At 32.4% G+C, this 16718-nt stretch overlaps 2 protein-coding genes across 8 annotated transcripts; both read left to right on the forward strand.

Annotated features, from left to right (window-relative positions):
* Positions 3299–12864, forward strand: LOC105176451 (probable LRR receptor-like serine/threonine-protein kinase At5g10290). 5 transcript variants are annotated; one of them, XM_020698620.1, is made up of 14 exons: positions 3299–3418; positions 3513–3657; positions 4271–4452; positions 4852–4984; positions 5163–5234; positions 6081–6224; positions 6309–6380; positions 6491–6556; positions 6718–6782; positions 6998–7144; positions 7350–7691; positions 8073–8467; positions 9024–9339; positions 12728–12864. In XM_020698620.1, the coding sequence occupies exons 3-13, from the start codon at positions 4386–4388 to the stop codon at positions 9336–9338; spliced, it is 1818 nt and encodes a 605-aa protein (XP_020554279.1). In that variant the 5' UTR covers positions 3299–3418; positions 3513–3657; positions 4271–4385; the 3' UTR covers position 9339; positions 12728–12864. The 5 variants fall into 5 exon arrangements, with proteins under 5 accessions (XP_020554279.1, XP_020554280.1, XP_011097557.1 ...); XM_020698621.1 differs by lacking the exon at positions 12728–12864 and adding an exon at positions 11963–12098; XM_011099255.2 differs by lacking the exon at positions 12728–12864 and having other exon boundaries at positions 9024–9949.
* On the forward strand, positions 12204–13944 carry LOC105176452 (4-hydroxyphenylacetaldehyde oxime monooxygenase-like). Of its 3 annotated transcripts, none has more exons than XM_020698622.1 (3): positions 12221–12457; positions 12528–13134; positions 13206–13944. In XM_020698622.1, the coding sequence occupies exons 1-3, from the start codon at positions 12330–12332 to the stop codon at positions 13836–13838; spliced, it is 1368 nt and encodes a 455-aa protein (XP_020554281.1). In that variant the 5' UTR covers positions 12221–12329; the 3' UTR covers positions 13839–13944. The 3 variants fall into 3 exon arrangements, with proteins under 3 accessions (XP_011097561.1, XP_020554281.1, XP_011097562.1); XM_011099260.2 differs by having other exon boundaries at positions 12537–13134; XM_011099259.2 differs by having other exon boundaries at positions 12204–13134; positions 13206–13943.

The raw sequence follows: 16718 nt of genomic DNA on the forward strand, positions 1-16718 counted from the left end.
CCATATTTTGTGAGATTTTTTTCTACTAAATGCAAGAGAGAAATGAAGAAATGGGATTTAAATAGAAGGAAGAGGGTATAGTGTAATTTCCACCAAGTTGTTGATTTTTCCTCCAATTCTCCATGCTTTCCCTCCATATTTAACAGCACCTAACGGATTTCAGCAGCTGCCGTTAAGTTTTAATGGAAATCCCCAACCGGGACTGAAATTGGAAAAAAAATCCACTTACGGGACCAAATGTGCGAATTGCCCTTAGTATGGGACTAAAATTGGAATCGAGTCCACTTATGGGACCAAAAATGTAATTTACCCTAAGAATCACTTGGTTAAAATAAAATATGTTGTCACTAGAAATTATATATCTTATCACGACTCACTAGAAATATATATTAAGTGAATAATTTATACCTTGTCACTATATAAATATTAGGGATAAGAGTTATATATAAAGTTACACATTTCTTGTATAATGACAACAAATTGTTTATGGGTTTAATGTAATTTACCCCCATGAATGCGGGATTTGTAACGGCTTTTTTGAAATAATTTTTGTAGCAATTTTGAAAAGAAAAACAATTACTGATGTCACAACTTTTGTCAAAAGAATTTGGAACGGCTTTTCTTTTCGTGAAAGCTCGCCGTTTCAAAATCTGTTTCAAATGCAGTTTCAAATATATAATTCGCCATGGCCGTTACAAATACCGGTATAAATTTTTTACCACTACAAATTTACTATGATTTTGGAACGGCCATGTTGGTGTTTGTAATGGCCACTGAAAAAAAAAAAAAAAAAAGAAGAGCATTCGTTCCAAAAATTGAATATAAAGCCATTACAAAATAAAGTACAATTGAATTGTCTGCAAGCTGTTTCAATAGCCGTTCCAATTATTGAAATACTTAAGTTTATAATATTTTATGAATAACTTATTGATTTTTAAAGAAATATAAAAATTAATATTGGGAACGACCAAAAATTAAAAAAAATATGTTACGAAAAAGTTTCAAATTTACAATATTTGGCAGATCTATTTTGGTGCCTACTCAAAGTGTGGAGGGAAATTGAAATATTGGAACGACCATTATATAAAGTCGTTCTAAAAATCGGTACAATTTATTGGTTTGGTTGAAATTCTAATTTTTTGGGGGCGGGAAATCCAATTTTCGAATGGCCGTTCAAAGATTAGTGTAAAAAGTCGTTACAATTTGTTAATATAAAAAATCGTGTAAAAAGTCGTTATAATATGTTTTTAAATTTCAAAATTTATGTTTCCAAATACAATATCTTAAAATTTATGTACATGAATTCATGCCAAATTTAAATACATATAAGATTTATTGAACATTGACTCGTTTATTTATTCATCTATTATTTTCATTTAATTAAACAAGGGGGTAAAAATCTAAGGTGATTGTTCGTTTTTTATTTACCAGATTTTCAAATGAAAATTAAATGAATATGGACAGATGGCTTTAATCCACTCAATAATGTCTATATTTACTGCACACAGAATATTCCCCCTTGTGTGCATTAAATATAGGGCAAATTATAGTTATTTTTATTGAAGTTTGGTATAATTAAAAATATTTTTTATTATTTAAAAAATTATAAATACTTTTAAATTTTAATTTTGTATAATTTTTGTGTGAAATAAGAATATATTTGAATTAATTATTGATATTGTATTTTATATTGAATTATGATGCTAAATCAATATATTTTTAATCATAATACATAAAAACTAATATATTTCACCTTTAATTACTGTTTGAAAAACTGAAAATAAACATAGAAACAAACTAATAAGTTGTAAAAATTGATAGGAAATTGATTATAACTTTTTTTTTTGGCTTGAATTAATTTAATTTAGAGATAATTACACTCTTTTTTCTCGAAGTTTGTCGTAATTACATGCAGAGTCGCTGTGGTTTGAAAAATTACATCTAGCACCCCTAAAGTTTGCTTTCGTCTAACAAATAAGTCTCTCCATTAGTCAAAATTAACTGAATTTGCTGATATTAACAAAAAAACAGAATGAAAATCAATATTACCTTTGATTGACTTATTACTCACTTATAGCAGGTTGAATATTTTTTTTTTTTTCTGACTAAACTACTTTTATAATGGTGAAGATATACATCCTCGCATGCATTAACACTTGAAGACGTATGAGGGTAATTTGATCATAAAAAGATTTATTTGATTTGTAATAAATCAGTAATAAGTCAACCAAGGGCAAATATAATTTTTTTTTTCAATTTTTTTTTTGATAATATAAGTAAGTTTAGTAAATTTTGACTATTGGAGGGACTTATTTATTAGACAGATGCAAACCTGAGGAGTGCTAAATGTAATTCCCCAAATTACAGAGAATCTACGTGTAATTATACCAAACCTTAAGGGACGAAAGTGTAATTATCCCTTTAATTTAAAATTGTTGAAAAGCACGAGTGATAAGTTTAAAACAAATGTTTCAACTTATTTTTAATAATTAATAAATTATTATTAAGTTGTTACACATATTCTTTGAGATAATTACATTCTCATCCCCTAAAATTTGGTGTAATTATATATGCATCCGTGGCTTGAAAAATTACATTTAAAACCCTCGAAGTTCACTACTATCTAACAAATAAAATTTCTCCATTAATTAAAATTCACCGAATTTGCTGATATTAACTAAAAGGTCAGAAAAAATCTATATTTATCCCTGATTGACTTATTACCGACTTATAGCAGGTTAAATAAATCTTTTTATGATCAAATTACCTCATACATTTTCACGTGTTAATGCATGTGAAGAAATTTATCTTCACCATTATAAGGGTAGTTTAGGTCGAAAAAAATTGTTTGACCTGTAATAAGTCAATTAAGAATAAATTTCAAATTTTATTTATTTTTTGTAATTAATATCAATAAATTTAATGAATTTAATTAATAAAAAAATTATTTGCTAGACGGAAGCAAATGATAGATGTGCTAGACACAACTCCTCAAATTAATGATGATTTACATGTAACTATTTATATATTTATTTTTTTGGGTCGCATTGTATTGTAAAACGGAAAAGAGCAAAAGGAAAATCAGCAAAATGAGTCTTTCGTCTCCGTTTCCTTCTTTCGTGTTGCTTTTAGGCGTTTTGCTCCTGAAAATAGGCACCAACTTGCCAATAACATGGCCCACTTCCACCAACAATTTCTTCATTCTCTCTGCGAGAGAGAGAGAGAGAGAGAGAGAGAGAGAGAGAGAGAGAGAGAGAGAGAGAGAGAGAGAGAGAGAGAGAGAGTGAGTGAGAATGAGAATGACAGTGACAGAGAGAGAGAGAGAGAGAGAGAGAGAGAGAGAGAGATTGCTTGCTGTGTCACAAACTACACGCACTACGCAGCCAAACTACACGCAGCAAGGCATTAGCAAACAGAGGTTTTTTTTTGAGAAGCTTATCTCTCTTTTTCTTCTTTTTGCTTTGGATTTGCGCCAAAGTGCATAACGCTTGTTGGCTTCACCTCTCCTGCAGAATATAGCTGGCCCCTTTTCTGATCCTTCGCTCTGGTGCTTCTTCTCACTTCGTGTTTTGGTATTTTCTTGAAAAGTTTCACTCATAATGCTCACGCATGCATATAGAAACTGTGCTCGAGGGGATTTCTGTCGTTTTAGTGAAGGTAGGTGTTTTGTGTTGTGTTCTTGAATTTTATTAGGTGGGAATTTGGTGTTGATTTTGTTCTTTAATGCTTGTAGTAAAGATTGGAGCTTTATGTGAGAAAGAGTTCATTTTGGAGATATTTGCCATTACTTGAGTGTAACATAAACCTAAAGTTGAGTTTTTTTCTCGGATTTAATTAAGTGCAGGGATAACAATTTGGAAATTGAATCGGCGATTTATGACTTTGACTGAAATCTGTTAAATGGATAATTTGTTGAAGTGGCGTGATACTTTGTTAATCTCGTTTCTAACTTTTTACTTTATCTGCAATCCTTGAAATTGTTTCTTATGATAACTACTTAATGGATTCTTGGAGGGTTCGGAAATTTATCTTATGTTGGAAAGACGAGTGTTCATCATTTGTAAAATGATTTAGATGAATCTGGTATTTTCCCCTTAAATTGGCACTTTGTAAAGATGAATGATTGGGTAAAGATAATTTGTGTCAGAAATTAATTTTCCAGTAGCAATGGAAATGATTTTTATGCTAAGGCCATTGTCAGTTGGCGTTGCTGTGAATGTTTCGACAGGGAGAAATTATCATAATTAAGTTTGTGGAATGTTTTTTACAGATTTCTCACTCACTGGTTGCTCATGCACATAAGGTCTGCAATGCATTTTACCTCAGGGAAAACTCAGAAGTGGGTTCTAAGTTGCTATGCATAAGTTGATTTGTTATTATTGAAGATGGACCTGGTCATTGGAGTCTTAGCATTGGCATATTTATCTTCTTTCGTGGCCCCTGATGCACAAGGTATTGTTCCTAAGTCATTTGTTAAGTCATCTCACTAGTGTTTTATGAACAGTTATCTCGTGAATTTCTAGAATATCTCTATTGTCTCCTAGGAGCAAGTACAACCCATTAGCTTGTAGGCATATGCATACAAATTTAGGCATATGTAGCTTTTGGTTTTTGTCGTATCCAAGTATGGGCTTTGCTTCTTTTGCCAATTGTTCCCCGAATATATAAATTCCGAACTAACTCTTCAAATTGATGCAAAACCTTAGACAAATTATTCTTGAGTTTGACATGGTTTACTAAGTTTCTGCACAGGATATTTATGAGCATGACAAGCTTATTGCTGTATGATGAGTTCATCAATATATGTTACGATTATTTTAGGAACTTACTGACTCATGGAGCCTTTTTCAGGAGATGCATTGTATGCTTTTAAAACTTCACTTAATGCTTCAAGCAGTCAGCTCAGAGATTGGAATCCAGATCATGTTAATCCTTGCACTTGGTCCAAAATTGCGTGCGACGGTGAGAAGCATGTAACATCAGTGTAAGAAAGTTTAGATCATGTAGTTCCCCTCTCAAATTTCTGCCTACTTCAATATTGTTTCTGTGAATGCGATTGCTTGCCAGGTGTTGAATGATTTTCTCCCGCATTACATCTGAATTTAGATCTGTTTGTGAATTTCATATATATAAAATAATGTCTGATGATTGCATACTATCAGGATATTGCCTAATATGGGATTTTCTGGAACCCTGTCACCAAGAATAGGGATCTTGAAGATGCTGACCACACTGTACGTTGCGAACTTTCAGTTTTACAATGGTTTGACTTATGCTGATTTTAATTTGGTTATCTCAATTTCCATGTTCTGAAAATCTATTTAACTATTTATTATCTGTTTTATCCTTTATATGAATATTAATTGAGTTTCGTCACATACCATTTTTTCTCCTTATTATGAAAATTTGGCTTTTCGTGATTGTGTGCCCCCTTTTCCATCTAGTTTAGAAGCTGACCATGTGAATTAATGATAAATTGCTTCAGATGCACTAAACTTTGTCGTCGGAATGCTTATGAATATTAGTAACAGAAACTTTTCTTTGGAAGGAATAACTTTGAGCTGCCTATTTTCTTAACGAGAAGACATGGCAAAATTACTATCAGTTTGCCAGTTGGAATATTAGAGGAGACGAGATGTAACCTATTGCAATCTATTTGCTTTTTTTTGTTATGACTGGCCTGCTGAAGACCGAATTTTTTGCAATTTTGACTCTCAAGAGTTCATATATATCTACTGATTCTTGAGAGTGATGATTTAGAAGCTCTTCCTTTGTTTTCTGTGAATCACCATTCTGAAATCCGTTATTAATTGTTTATATTCTAGTCGGTATGTGGTGGGTGCTTTACTCCAAAGTACTTCTGTTTGTATTATATTATGGCATATGAGTGCACTAACAAAATAGCATTTAACCTGTGGGCCATGTGAACATTGTTCATCTAATTTTTCGATTGTTATTTCCATAAGAAATATTTTGTCTTTAGTTGTTCAACGAGAAGCTTTTAAGTTGTTAATATCATTTTGCACTTTAGCTCCTATTTTCCAGCCTAATTGACGTGGATCTTCATAACTTTCATTCAGTGATTTGCAAGGAAATGGCATAATTGGTAACATACCTGAAGAGCTTGGAAATTTGACAAGCCTGACTATGTTGGATCTAGAAAATAACCATTTAATTGGAGAAATACCATCTTCCCTAGGCAATCTGAAGAGGCTCACTTTTCTGTAAGCATGCAATAAGGCATTCACAAGCTTTTCTCCTTTTGGTTTATTCATGTTAAAGTGAGATGCACTTGTTCAACTGAGCAGGATTTTGAGTCAGAATAATCTCTCTGGATCAATTCCTGAATCACTTTCAAGTCTTTCAAACTTGACGGACCTGTAAGTGACAGACAACGCATAATAATATGTGCTTCGCTCATTGTATCGTAAAGTATATATCAACCTTAATTCAACTTCTCTTTACTCAACATTGATGAAATCTCTTGCAGCCAGCTTGCTTCAAATAGTCTAAGTGGACAAATACCTGAGCAGTTATTTCGGGTTTACAAGTACAAGTATGGACCCCTTCCAACTCTCTTGTGTTTGTAATGCGTGGACTAGGGACCTTGGTCGTGCTTATGCGCATGTTAGCGCATATGTAATTTATATTTAAGTATGAATGGTTGCATATGCATGAGACCAGTTTCTTCTATTGAAATTTAGTTGCTTCTTTCAGTTTTACAGGGAACCAGTTGAATTGCGGCATCAATTTTTCCCCACATTGTGCGTCTGGAAATGCAGGTAGATGCATTATTTACCCTATCAGTCAGCACTGCATGTCTAACTCGTACTTGTTGGATGCAAATGGTGTTTTGTCTTGGATAAATGATAGATAAAATCTTTAACAAAGACTACTGGAAGTCTCTGGGAAATACTACATTCTGTCTCCCGAAAATATTCAATTGTTAGAGATAATAAGGTGGAGTGTAATTAGCTGTTAGTTGCCAACTGTGCAGGTCGTTCAAGAAAATCGCGGACTGGTATGATAGTGGGAATTGTTGTTGCGCTCTTGATTATTCTACTTCTTGGATGTTTTCTCCTGTTACTTTTGTGGAAGGGTGGACATAAAGGCTACAGGCGCGAAGTCTTTGTTGATGTTGAAGGTTTGTTCTGATTATAGTTGGATAAAAGCGCTATGATACATTTTCTTTTCTTGTTCTTAACTAGTTTCCAATGTGCAATTTACTATTTTCTTCATCATGTCGAGGGATGTCATCTTCATCGTCCGTATTGTTCACGTACGAATCAGAACGTCAAAGTTGTGTTAGCATTGCTCTTTAGTTCTTGATTTAAGTTGCGTATGATCAGGTGAAGTTGACCGGAGAATTGAATTTGGTCAACTGAAAAGATTTGCCTGGAGAGAATTGCAGCTTGCTACAGACAGTTTCAGCGAAAAAAATGTCCTTGGACAAGGGGGCTTTGGGAAGGTTTATAAGGGAGTTCTTGCTGATAACACAAAGGTTGCTGTCAAACGTTTGACTGATTTTGAGAGTCCTGGGGGAGATGCAGCTTTCAGGCGTGAAGTTGAGATGATAAGCGTGGCTGTCCACAGAAATCTTTTACGTCTGATTGGCTTTTGCACCACGCCATCTGAACGCCTTTTGGTTTACCCTTTTATGCAAAACTTGAGCGTTGCCTCTCGTCTCCGAGGTATTCCATTTTTTGCTTTGATACTCAACTAAAATGATATTTTTCACTTTGGTATCAACCCGTTTTGTTCCATGGTTGATTTTACTCTTTACTGGAACCTACTTCATGTGACCAATTTTCTTCTAGTTAAAACTACTCTTTTTCTGCCTCTGAAGGATTATGGTGCTTTCTACTTTTCGACTAAAAGAGAAGTAAATACAGTGTCAATATGTCAAATGAGGCAATCAAACTTCTGTTCGTAAGAGTAACTTGCGCCAAGTTTACATATTGGTCGAGACTCGAGATTAGTTTGTAGATTCAACAATATGACTCTGCAATTCTTTGTTTAAGTAGAGAAATCAAATTATATTCATTTTTTTAATTTATTGGATATCTAAGCAGAGCTTAAACCGGGGGACCTTGTTTTGGATTGGCCTACACGAAAGCGGGTGGCACTCGGCACTGCACGTGGATTAGAGTACCTGCATGAACACTGTAATCCTAAAATCATTCACCGGGACGTTAAAGCTGCAAATGTCTTGCTGGACGAAGATTTTGAGGCTGTTGTTGGCGATTTTGGCTTGGCAAAGTTGGTTGATGTGAGAAAAACAAATGTAACAACTCAGGTAAGAGGAACGATGGGCCACATAGCTCCTGAATACTTGTCCACAGGAAAATCATCAGAAAAGACGGATGTTTTTGGCTACGGGATCATGCTTTTAGAGCTCGTGACTGGCAAGCGAGCTATAGACTTCTCGCGCTTGGAAGATGAGGACGATGTTTTGCTTCTTGACCACGTAAGCTACCAATCACATATAATTATATTTCAAATATTATGTATTTTATATAATTTTTTATGCATTTTCGAATAATTTTGATGAAATTTATATACATTTACATCTTCCTATTATTGTCTTAGTATGAAATTATGTATTTATCGTTATCTATCTATTGTCTTATATAACAAAAAAGAGGGTCAAATCTGTGGTGTCTTTGGGTCTGTAGGTAGTTTTTCTTATCCCTATTTTCTCTCTTTATCTATCAAACTTAAAGTTTCTCTTCATTTCTTTTTCCAACATTTTATTTATCTTTTGCTTTTGCTCGCTGATCTCTCTTTTCCCCTCCAATATTTTTTTTAATCCTTCCAACTTTAATATGAGTTTTAGAAATACTTTTCTATATTAACTAAAAAATAAATAAGTAGAAATATAAAATAAATTTATATTAAGAAATAAACAACTAATATATTAATTTCTATGCGCATGCATTTAAGTGTGCCATACATACTAATACTAATATCATAATGACATATGATGCTATAAAAGCCTGTATTTCGTGTGATTCACTTTGAAGGTCAAGAAATTGCAGCGAGAGAAAAGATTGGATGCCATTGTGGACCAAAACCTATGTAGAAACTACGACATCCATGATGTGGAGATGATAATTCAGGTTGCACTACTTTGTACTCAGTCTTCACCAGATGACCGTCCAGCAATGTCAGAAGTCGTCCGCATGCTGGAAGGAGAAGGGCTTGCCGAAAGGTGGGAGTTGTGGCAGCACCTTGAAATCACAAGGAGGCTCGAACATGAGAGGTTACAAAGAAGATTTGACTGGGGAGAAGATTCAATTCACAACCAGGCTGCTATTGAGTTGTCCGGCGGGCGATAAGGTAACTGATACAAACCATTGTGCAAACTTCTCCTAATACTGGTCTGATTAATGAACCATAATTCTGCAATATGTTCCTGTACTTGTGTTCTGCTGGTTCCTTTTCTTCTTGTTTTATCTAGTCATTTTAATGCCTCCCAAAGATCCCTTTCTGATTTCTGCTTCACACATGGTTCTAATGATTCAAAACCGTTGGACTGCCCCAATTCAAACCGCATTACAGCTAGCGGGTTAACAGTGGGTTGGGTTGGTTTTAGGCTATTTTCAAAGACTGCATTTTGGCAGTCGGAATTGGTTTTATATTAGTAGACTGTATAGACCGCGTTCGACCTTATTATTATTATTATTAACAACAACAACAACAATAAAAATATATGTTACAATGTTTTACAAATTTGTATAAAAATGATAATAGACAAATTAATATTAAAGACAATAATAAACAATTATGATACTCATTAATAACTTTTATTTGTATTATAGGGTTAAATATAGTTACCATACCTAAATTATCTACTCCACATCAATTACCACCCTAAAGTATTAAAACTTTGAAAAAAAATCCTTGACCTTTGCTTTTTAAGTTTGGTCTATTTTACCTTTACAAAATTGTTTTGTTAAAAAAAAAAAAAAAGATGTTTTTAAAATGCTAAAATCACCATTTGTCTAATTTTAGTTAATAAATAATTCATTTATTAAATAGATATTTTAAATTATTAAATTATTTATTTTAAAAAAATTATCCCTTCTTCCCTAGCTACCCCGCCATGCTCACCCTAACCACCGTTTTATTAAAATATCTTTTTAATAAATAAATAAATTTATTTTATTAATCCTAATTAGATTTATATAAAATGCATAAATTATTTTTAATTTTCATTTTAGTAAAACTTAGTTATAATAAAAATAGAGGATAACTAATCTTTTAATTTTAATAATTTCAAATAATATCTACAAGTGTGGTAAATTTTTAATTTAAACTTATAATCTATTAGTTAATTTTATTTATATATTGAATAATTTAATATTTTAATTATTAAAATATATAATTTTATATAGAGATGTCATAAAAAAGTTAATAAAATAATTAAAATTTAAAATAAAAATTGGTAATAATTATTAAAAAAATATATGGGGTCATATTACTAATCTTCATAAATATTACTTTGACACCCCTTGTACCTTTTGATAATTACAGAAACACCCTAAGGGCATTTCTGTCCTTAAAAAAATATTTTAAATGTTGACCTAATCAACAGGGGCTTTTGCTGGTTTTAAAAGCTGCCAGGGGTGGTTTCTCTAGTTTTTTAAAAGGCAGGGGTGGTTTGTGTAAAAAGACAATAAGTGAGGGGTGTAAATGTAATTATCCCTAAATTTTATAAATAATCAATTTATGGAAATACTTAATTTATTAGTATTATGATTATGTATTTAATTCATTTTAATTGCTAGTCTAACTTGTTAAATTATCTTTTGATTCCAATAAAAAAATGAGAATCTTATTTCATTATTAAATTTAAAATAAGATTTTCTTTAGTTTTGGCAAGTTCAATTTTTCTACATTAATTTAAGATTAGTTTGCGAGCTTTTTTATTTATGAAAATATTTTTTATAATAGGGTAAATTAAAATGACCTATCGTGAGTCTGTCATATTTACAAATATTCCCTCGTTTTTGAAAAATTACAAATACCCACCTAAAAGTTAGAAGAAATTATGTTATCGTTGGATGGAGGTATGAAATTGTTAACTTTGCTCTTACTATATTTTTTCTCTTTTTTTAAAAAAATAAAAATTTGTAAAATAATTGGACTGGTTAGATGGAAAAATTTGAAAAATTATAAAATTATCCACTTAGTCCGTAAAAAAATTAGAAAAATTATAAAATTATCCACTTAGTCCACAAGGGCATTTTGGTTAGTTCACCAGAAAAAATGGATGGAAACTTAACGGAGAATAACGGACTGGAGTAATTGGTAATTTTTCAAATAACGAGTTGGTATTCCTAATTATGCCAAACCTTAAGGGAGATCGTTGTAATTTACTCTTTATAATAATAACCAACATCATATTAAATGTTATTAAATAAATAGATAACTATTTAGCACCTTACACATAAGAGTAGATTTCATATATATTAGAAAAGTAAAAACACATTTTTTCTCTATCAAAGAATCAAACCACTTATCTTAAATGTTGGTGATTTGTTTGTTATGTAAATTTTTACTTGTGATCTTACAGTACTTTTTGGCACTACATGTCTCATGTATTTGGAATAGTTGAAGTCTAAAATTTACTTAATTTTATAGATGAGATGACTCTGCAAGTTATAAGAATATCAATTTTTTAAGGATGACAAAAACTGTTCCAACCCAATCAGACCTCAAAGTGCAGGTTTGATAGTTGTCGGATTGGGTTTGAACTAAGATTTTTGAAAACCGCAAATAATGTGTTGGACCGAAGAATTAATACTTAAATTGTCCAACCCGGCACCGTGTGCACTTATGCTTACACATTTATATGGGACCTTTGCATCTGTATATGTCTCTATACCTCGCATAGTCACAAGGATATATAGCAAACTTAGTCTAGATGAAACTGACAGAGGCAGCGCTGCTATGTCAGGAGATTAACCAATACTTTTGTCACTTATGCCTTGGGGAAGCCAGGTTGCCTGCTCTGTTTCTGTCTCCAAATGTTTGAGTTTGCTGACTAACTCCTCAGACAGCTTGATATCAAGCATATCTGAGAATGTATAGCTGATTCATGACGTAGAGAATCATCCATTCGGTCGTAGTTAAGCCATAAAGCTGATCTCCCATTGAGATCTTTGGGTCCCTGTCCAAGTACTAAATAAGAAAGGGTCATTGTTTTTGCGTAGTCCTAAGAAAATGTCTTCTGCAATTATGCATTTTCTTTTCCTGTTACTGCTTCTTCTTTTCATCCTCTTTCTTCTCGCCCTTCTGAGGAGGAAGAAGAAATCAATCGTTAGATGCGAACTCCCACCAAGTCCTCCAAAGCTTCCTATAATCGGCAATCTGCACCAACTAGGGAAGTTGCCTCACCAAAACCTCTGGGAACTCTCCCAAGAATATGGCCCTGCTATGCTGCTACAGCTAGGTAGTGTCCCCGCCTTGGTCGTCTCATCTGCTGATTTTGCAAAACAAGTCCTGAAAGATCATGACATTAGCTTCTGCAGCCGACCAAGATCACCCGGGCCAAAACGGATTTTCTATGGTTTCTTGGATGTGGCTTTCACTCCATACGGCGACCACTGGCGCAAAACGCGCAAAATATTCGTTCACCATCTTTTGGGTCCGAGGAGGGCTGAGTCCTTCTCGAGTGCGAGGGCAGTAGAAATCCGTCACTTAATCAATTATCTTTCTGCAGCCTCACCGAATCCAGTGAATCTTGATGACAAGATTTTTGATTTGGCTGATGGAGTTCTTGGTGCTGTTGCATTTGGTAAGAGCTATAGAGGGAAACAATTCGAGGGACAAGTGCTGAGAGAAGTTATAGTCGAAGCTATGCATATGATAGACAGCTTCTCAGCAGAGGACTTCTTTCCAAATTTCTTCGGTTGGACAATAGACCTTTTAACTGGGCACAAAGCAAGGCTGGATAAGTGCTTTCACAAACTTGATGGCTACTTAGAAATGGTGCTCAATGAGCATCTCGATCGAGAAAATACACGTAAAGGTGATGATGATGACGACCTAGTTGATGTCTTGCTTGGTTTGTCAAATGAAGAAACTGGCCTTCCCCTAAGCAAGGAGCACATCAAGGCTATTTTCATGGTAAAAGTGTTCGATAAAATCCTTTCTTATGATGTCTTTTTTCTGAGGGGCTAATGTTGTCTTCTTTTCAGAACGCATTTCTAGGTGGAGTTGACACAAGTGCAATAGTCATAATCTGGGCAATGTCTGAGCTCATTAGGAACCCTCAAACAATGCAAAAAGCTCAAGCAGAAATCAGAACAAAACTCGGAGCAAAGCCAACACTTGAGCCTGATGATCTTGGTAAGCTCACATTCTTGAAAATGATAGTTAAAGAAACCCTACGGCTGCACCCGCCGGTACCCCTCTTACTCCCCCGTGAAACCCGGCGTACGTGTCAGATACGTGCTGAAAACAACAACATTTACAATATTTCCCCTCGGACGAGGGTTTTGGTCAATGCTTGGGCAATAGGGAGAGACCCCAACAAATGGAATAACCCTAGTGAGTTTTCGCCCGAACGGTTCAAGGGGAACGAGGTTGATTTTCGGGGGCAACATTTCGAGTTTGTGCCGTTTGGAGGAGGGAGGAGAATATGCCCTGGCATAAGCAACTCCATTGCAACAATTGAGTTAACATTGGCCAACCTTTTGTACTGGTTTGATTGGGAAGTGGCAGAGGGTATGAAAGTGGAGGAGATTGGTAGCTTGGAAGAAGAGGGAGGAGTCACTACGCATAAAAGAACAAAACTCACTCTTGTGCCTATCAACTATGCTTGGCCGTGAAATGTCTTTTATGGGCTTGGACTGTTGCATTTTTGTAATAAATTTCTGGTGTGGATTTATTATTTTCATCTGAAATTTGAATTTAGTTTGAAATAATTTTTTATTTGCAAAAAGGGAAAAAAATGATTTTATTTTTTAATAAAAATGATAAAGTAGGTTCACATTGAAATATCTTAGTTTTAATTAAAAATAATTTATAACTGTAAACATATTGTCTTAATAGAAATTTAATATTTCTAAATACTAATATTTTAGACAAAGTAAGAAGCAGGGTTCTGTGCAAGTATTCACTACTTTGTACATCACAATAATGATGTAAATTAAGTTATTTAATTCTCAAGTAACAATCTTTTCCCCCTCTAATATATATATAGGGATATTTGCATTTATATTTCTGATTTATGATTTGTTTATACAAATCATGTATATTTTTTGTATAATTACGGAATCACTTTTTACAGTAAAAAAAATAGGGGTAGTTTGTACAATAATGTTGATATTTTTTAGAGTGTATGTGCAATTATCCAAAAAGTAGGAATAATTGTGAACATGATGTTGATGTTTTTAGTAGGTGCGTGTATGTGTTATTATTTAAAAAATAAGGATAATTTATGCTAACAGATTATATGTTAGAGGGTGTAATTGTAATTATCTATCTCTCTCTATATATATGATACTTGTTTTCCGGAGACATTGAACATACAGAGGGTGCTTATTATTACTTATGGTCTGTGGAGTTCAAATGTGCAGATAAATTAGTACTCCATCATAATTTTGTTTTCATGAATGTAATTACATGATTGTATTAATATTTTAATAAAGTGAGTAATATATTAATTCAATTAATTTATTAATATTAAACTTATTTGATGTATGAATATGGATACGGACATGGCGATATGAAAATGATACAACACAGACATGGAAATTTTTTAATTTAGAACACAATACGGCACTAATATTATTAGAACAAAAAATTACTATTGAATGAATATTGGTAAATAATTATTATTAATCATGGTTAAATAAACATCGATGCAAAATGTACATTATTCACCATGAAAACTATTTTTGCCATGACTATAAGCAATAATAAATATTTTTGCTATGACAATTGTTATAGAACACTGCTAACATCCATTGCGTGATCGATGTTAATAATTATTTACTATGACTATTTATTTTTAATCATAATAATTAATCATGATTAAATATTAAATTTCTTCTAGTGTGGTTATATATAATATATTTTTTATGATATATATTCTCAATCCATCATAAATTAAAACATGCAATATAAAAAGTATCAAGTTAAAACATAAATAAGCATCTTTTTATATATGTAAGTTTTTAAGCAAAATACGTAACTTAAAAAATTTATATAATCAATTTATTTAAAAAGCAAAATAACTATCAAAATTATCAATCTTCAATTAAAGTACAGAAGGAAAATTTTCTATTAATATAAATTAGTTAAATAATATTATAACTATCTCTCGAATCTTTAAGCAAGAAAAATACGCAACTAGTATGAAAAATTAAAATTTGATGATGAGATTGTTGACACAAAATTTTGTATTTGCAAAATTAATTACGAGACAAGAAAAATATAGACAAATGGATTTTATTAATTCAAAGAAAAAGTGGATACAATCTCTGATTTGAAAATAAGCCCTTGATTCTTCGCTCAGAATATGGATCCAAGGGCTTGAAGCTTGTTCTTGAATGTAGATACATAATCTCTTCTTGATTTGTGGAGCAAACTACGCGTCACTTTGAAATATGATATTAGGGTTTGATGATTTGATGCTAAGGAAGACGTAGAACCTTCGCGGTTGCAGTGCTTCGTTGCGGCAGAGAGCTTTTGGACTTGAGTCCCTTTGAATTTGTTGTGACTTGAATCCCTAATGAATTTGTTGTGACTTGTGTGTATGTCTTCCGGATATGTTGTATGTGTATCTTCTCTTGACTTGAGTGGTGGAGGCCTTTATTTATAGGAATGAGTAAGGTTACAGTATCTTGGGCTCACGTCTGTTGGGCTTGTACATTATGAACTTTGACATGTGTTAATGTCTTAATGGATTGTATTTGAATATGTATTTTTGGCCCAACTTAGTCAATTCACCAAAATAAATAAGATCCAAATTTATGCGAATTTGTCATCTTGAAGCCGTAGAAAATTCAAATTTATTATGAACTTTAGATTGAAACTTAATTATTAATTATTTTATTTTGGACATTTAATTAATAATTTATTCCAAAATTTTAGTGTAAACAAATTATCATGGGACAAGAGGCATTCATACATTAAAAATCAACATTCATACAAGTTATTTTGAGTATATCCTTGTGAATCCAAAAATTGCTTTCTTTGATGTCCAAATAATTGGACTATATTCTGCCAAAGAATTCCAAGTTCCCAAAGAATTTCAAGTTCCCAAAAGATCTGGAGAAAGAGAGAGAATGAGAAAAAAGCGAATATATATATATATATATATATATAATTCAATCTTAGCCAAATTTTTTTTTAAAATTATTAAAAAAAAAATCTCAATGTGTCCTTATCGTGTTAGACATCACGTCTATTTTTTGTTTTTAATTTTATATTTTTATATTCATAGATATTGTGTTCGATATATATTTAAGATGTACCTGATACTGTATCAGATGGTTTTTTTGCTAGTGTGACTAATATTTTGTCACTACTTTTATTTTTGTCATGACTATAAATAGTTTTCATATCGAATAAGTTAAGTTTTTGTATTAATTTTTATTTAAAAGCCCACAAAACTCGACCCAAAAGTACCTTATAATGCTAGCAATAATTTTTTGAGAATAAGAAAAGTAGTTAAGATTGGAAAATAAAAAAATATAAAGAAT

The sequence above is a fragment of the Sesamum indicum genome, linkage group LG13, assembly GCF_000512975.1.
Source record: "Sesamum indicum cultivar Zhongzhi No. 13 linkage group LG13, S_indicum_v1.0, whole genome shotgun sequence".
Lineage (NCBI taxonomy): Eukaryota > Viridiplantae > Streptophyta > Magnoliopsida > Lamiales > Pedaliaceae > Sesamum > Sesamum indicum.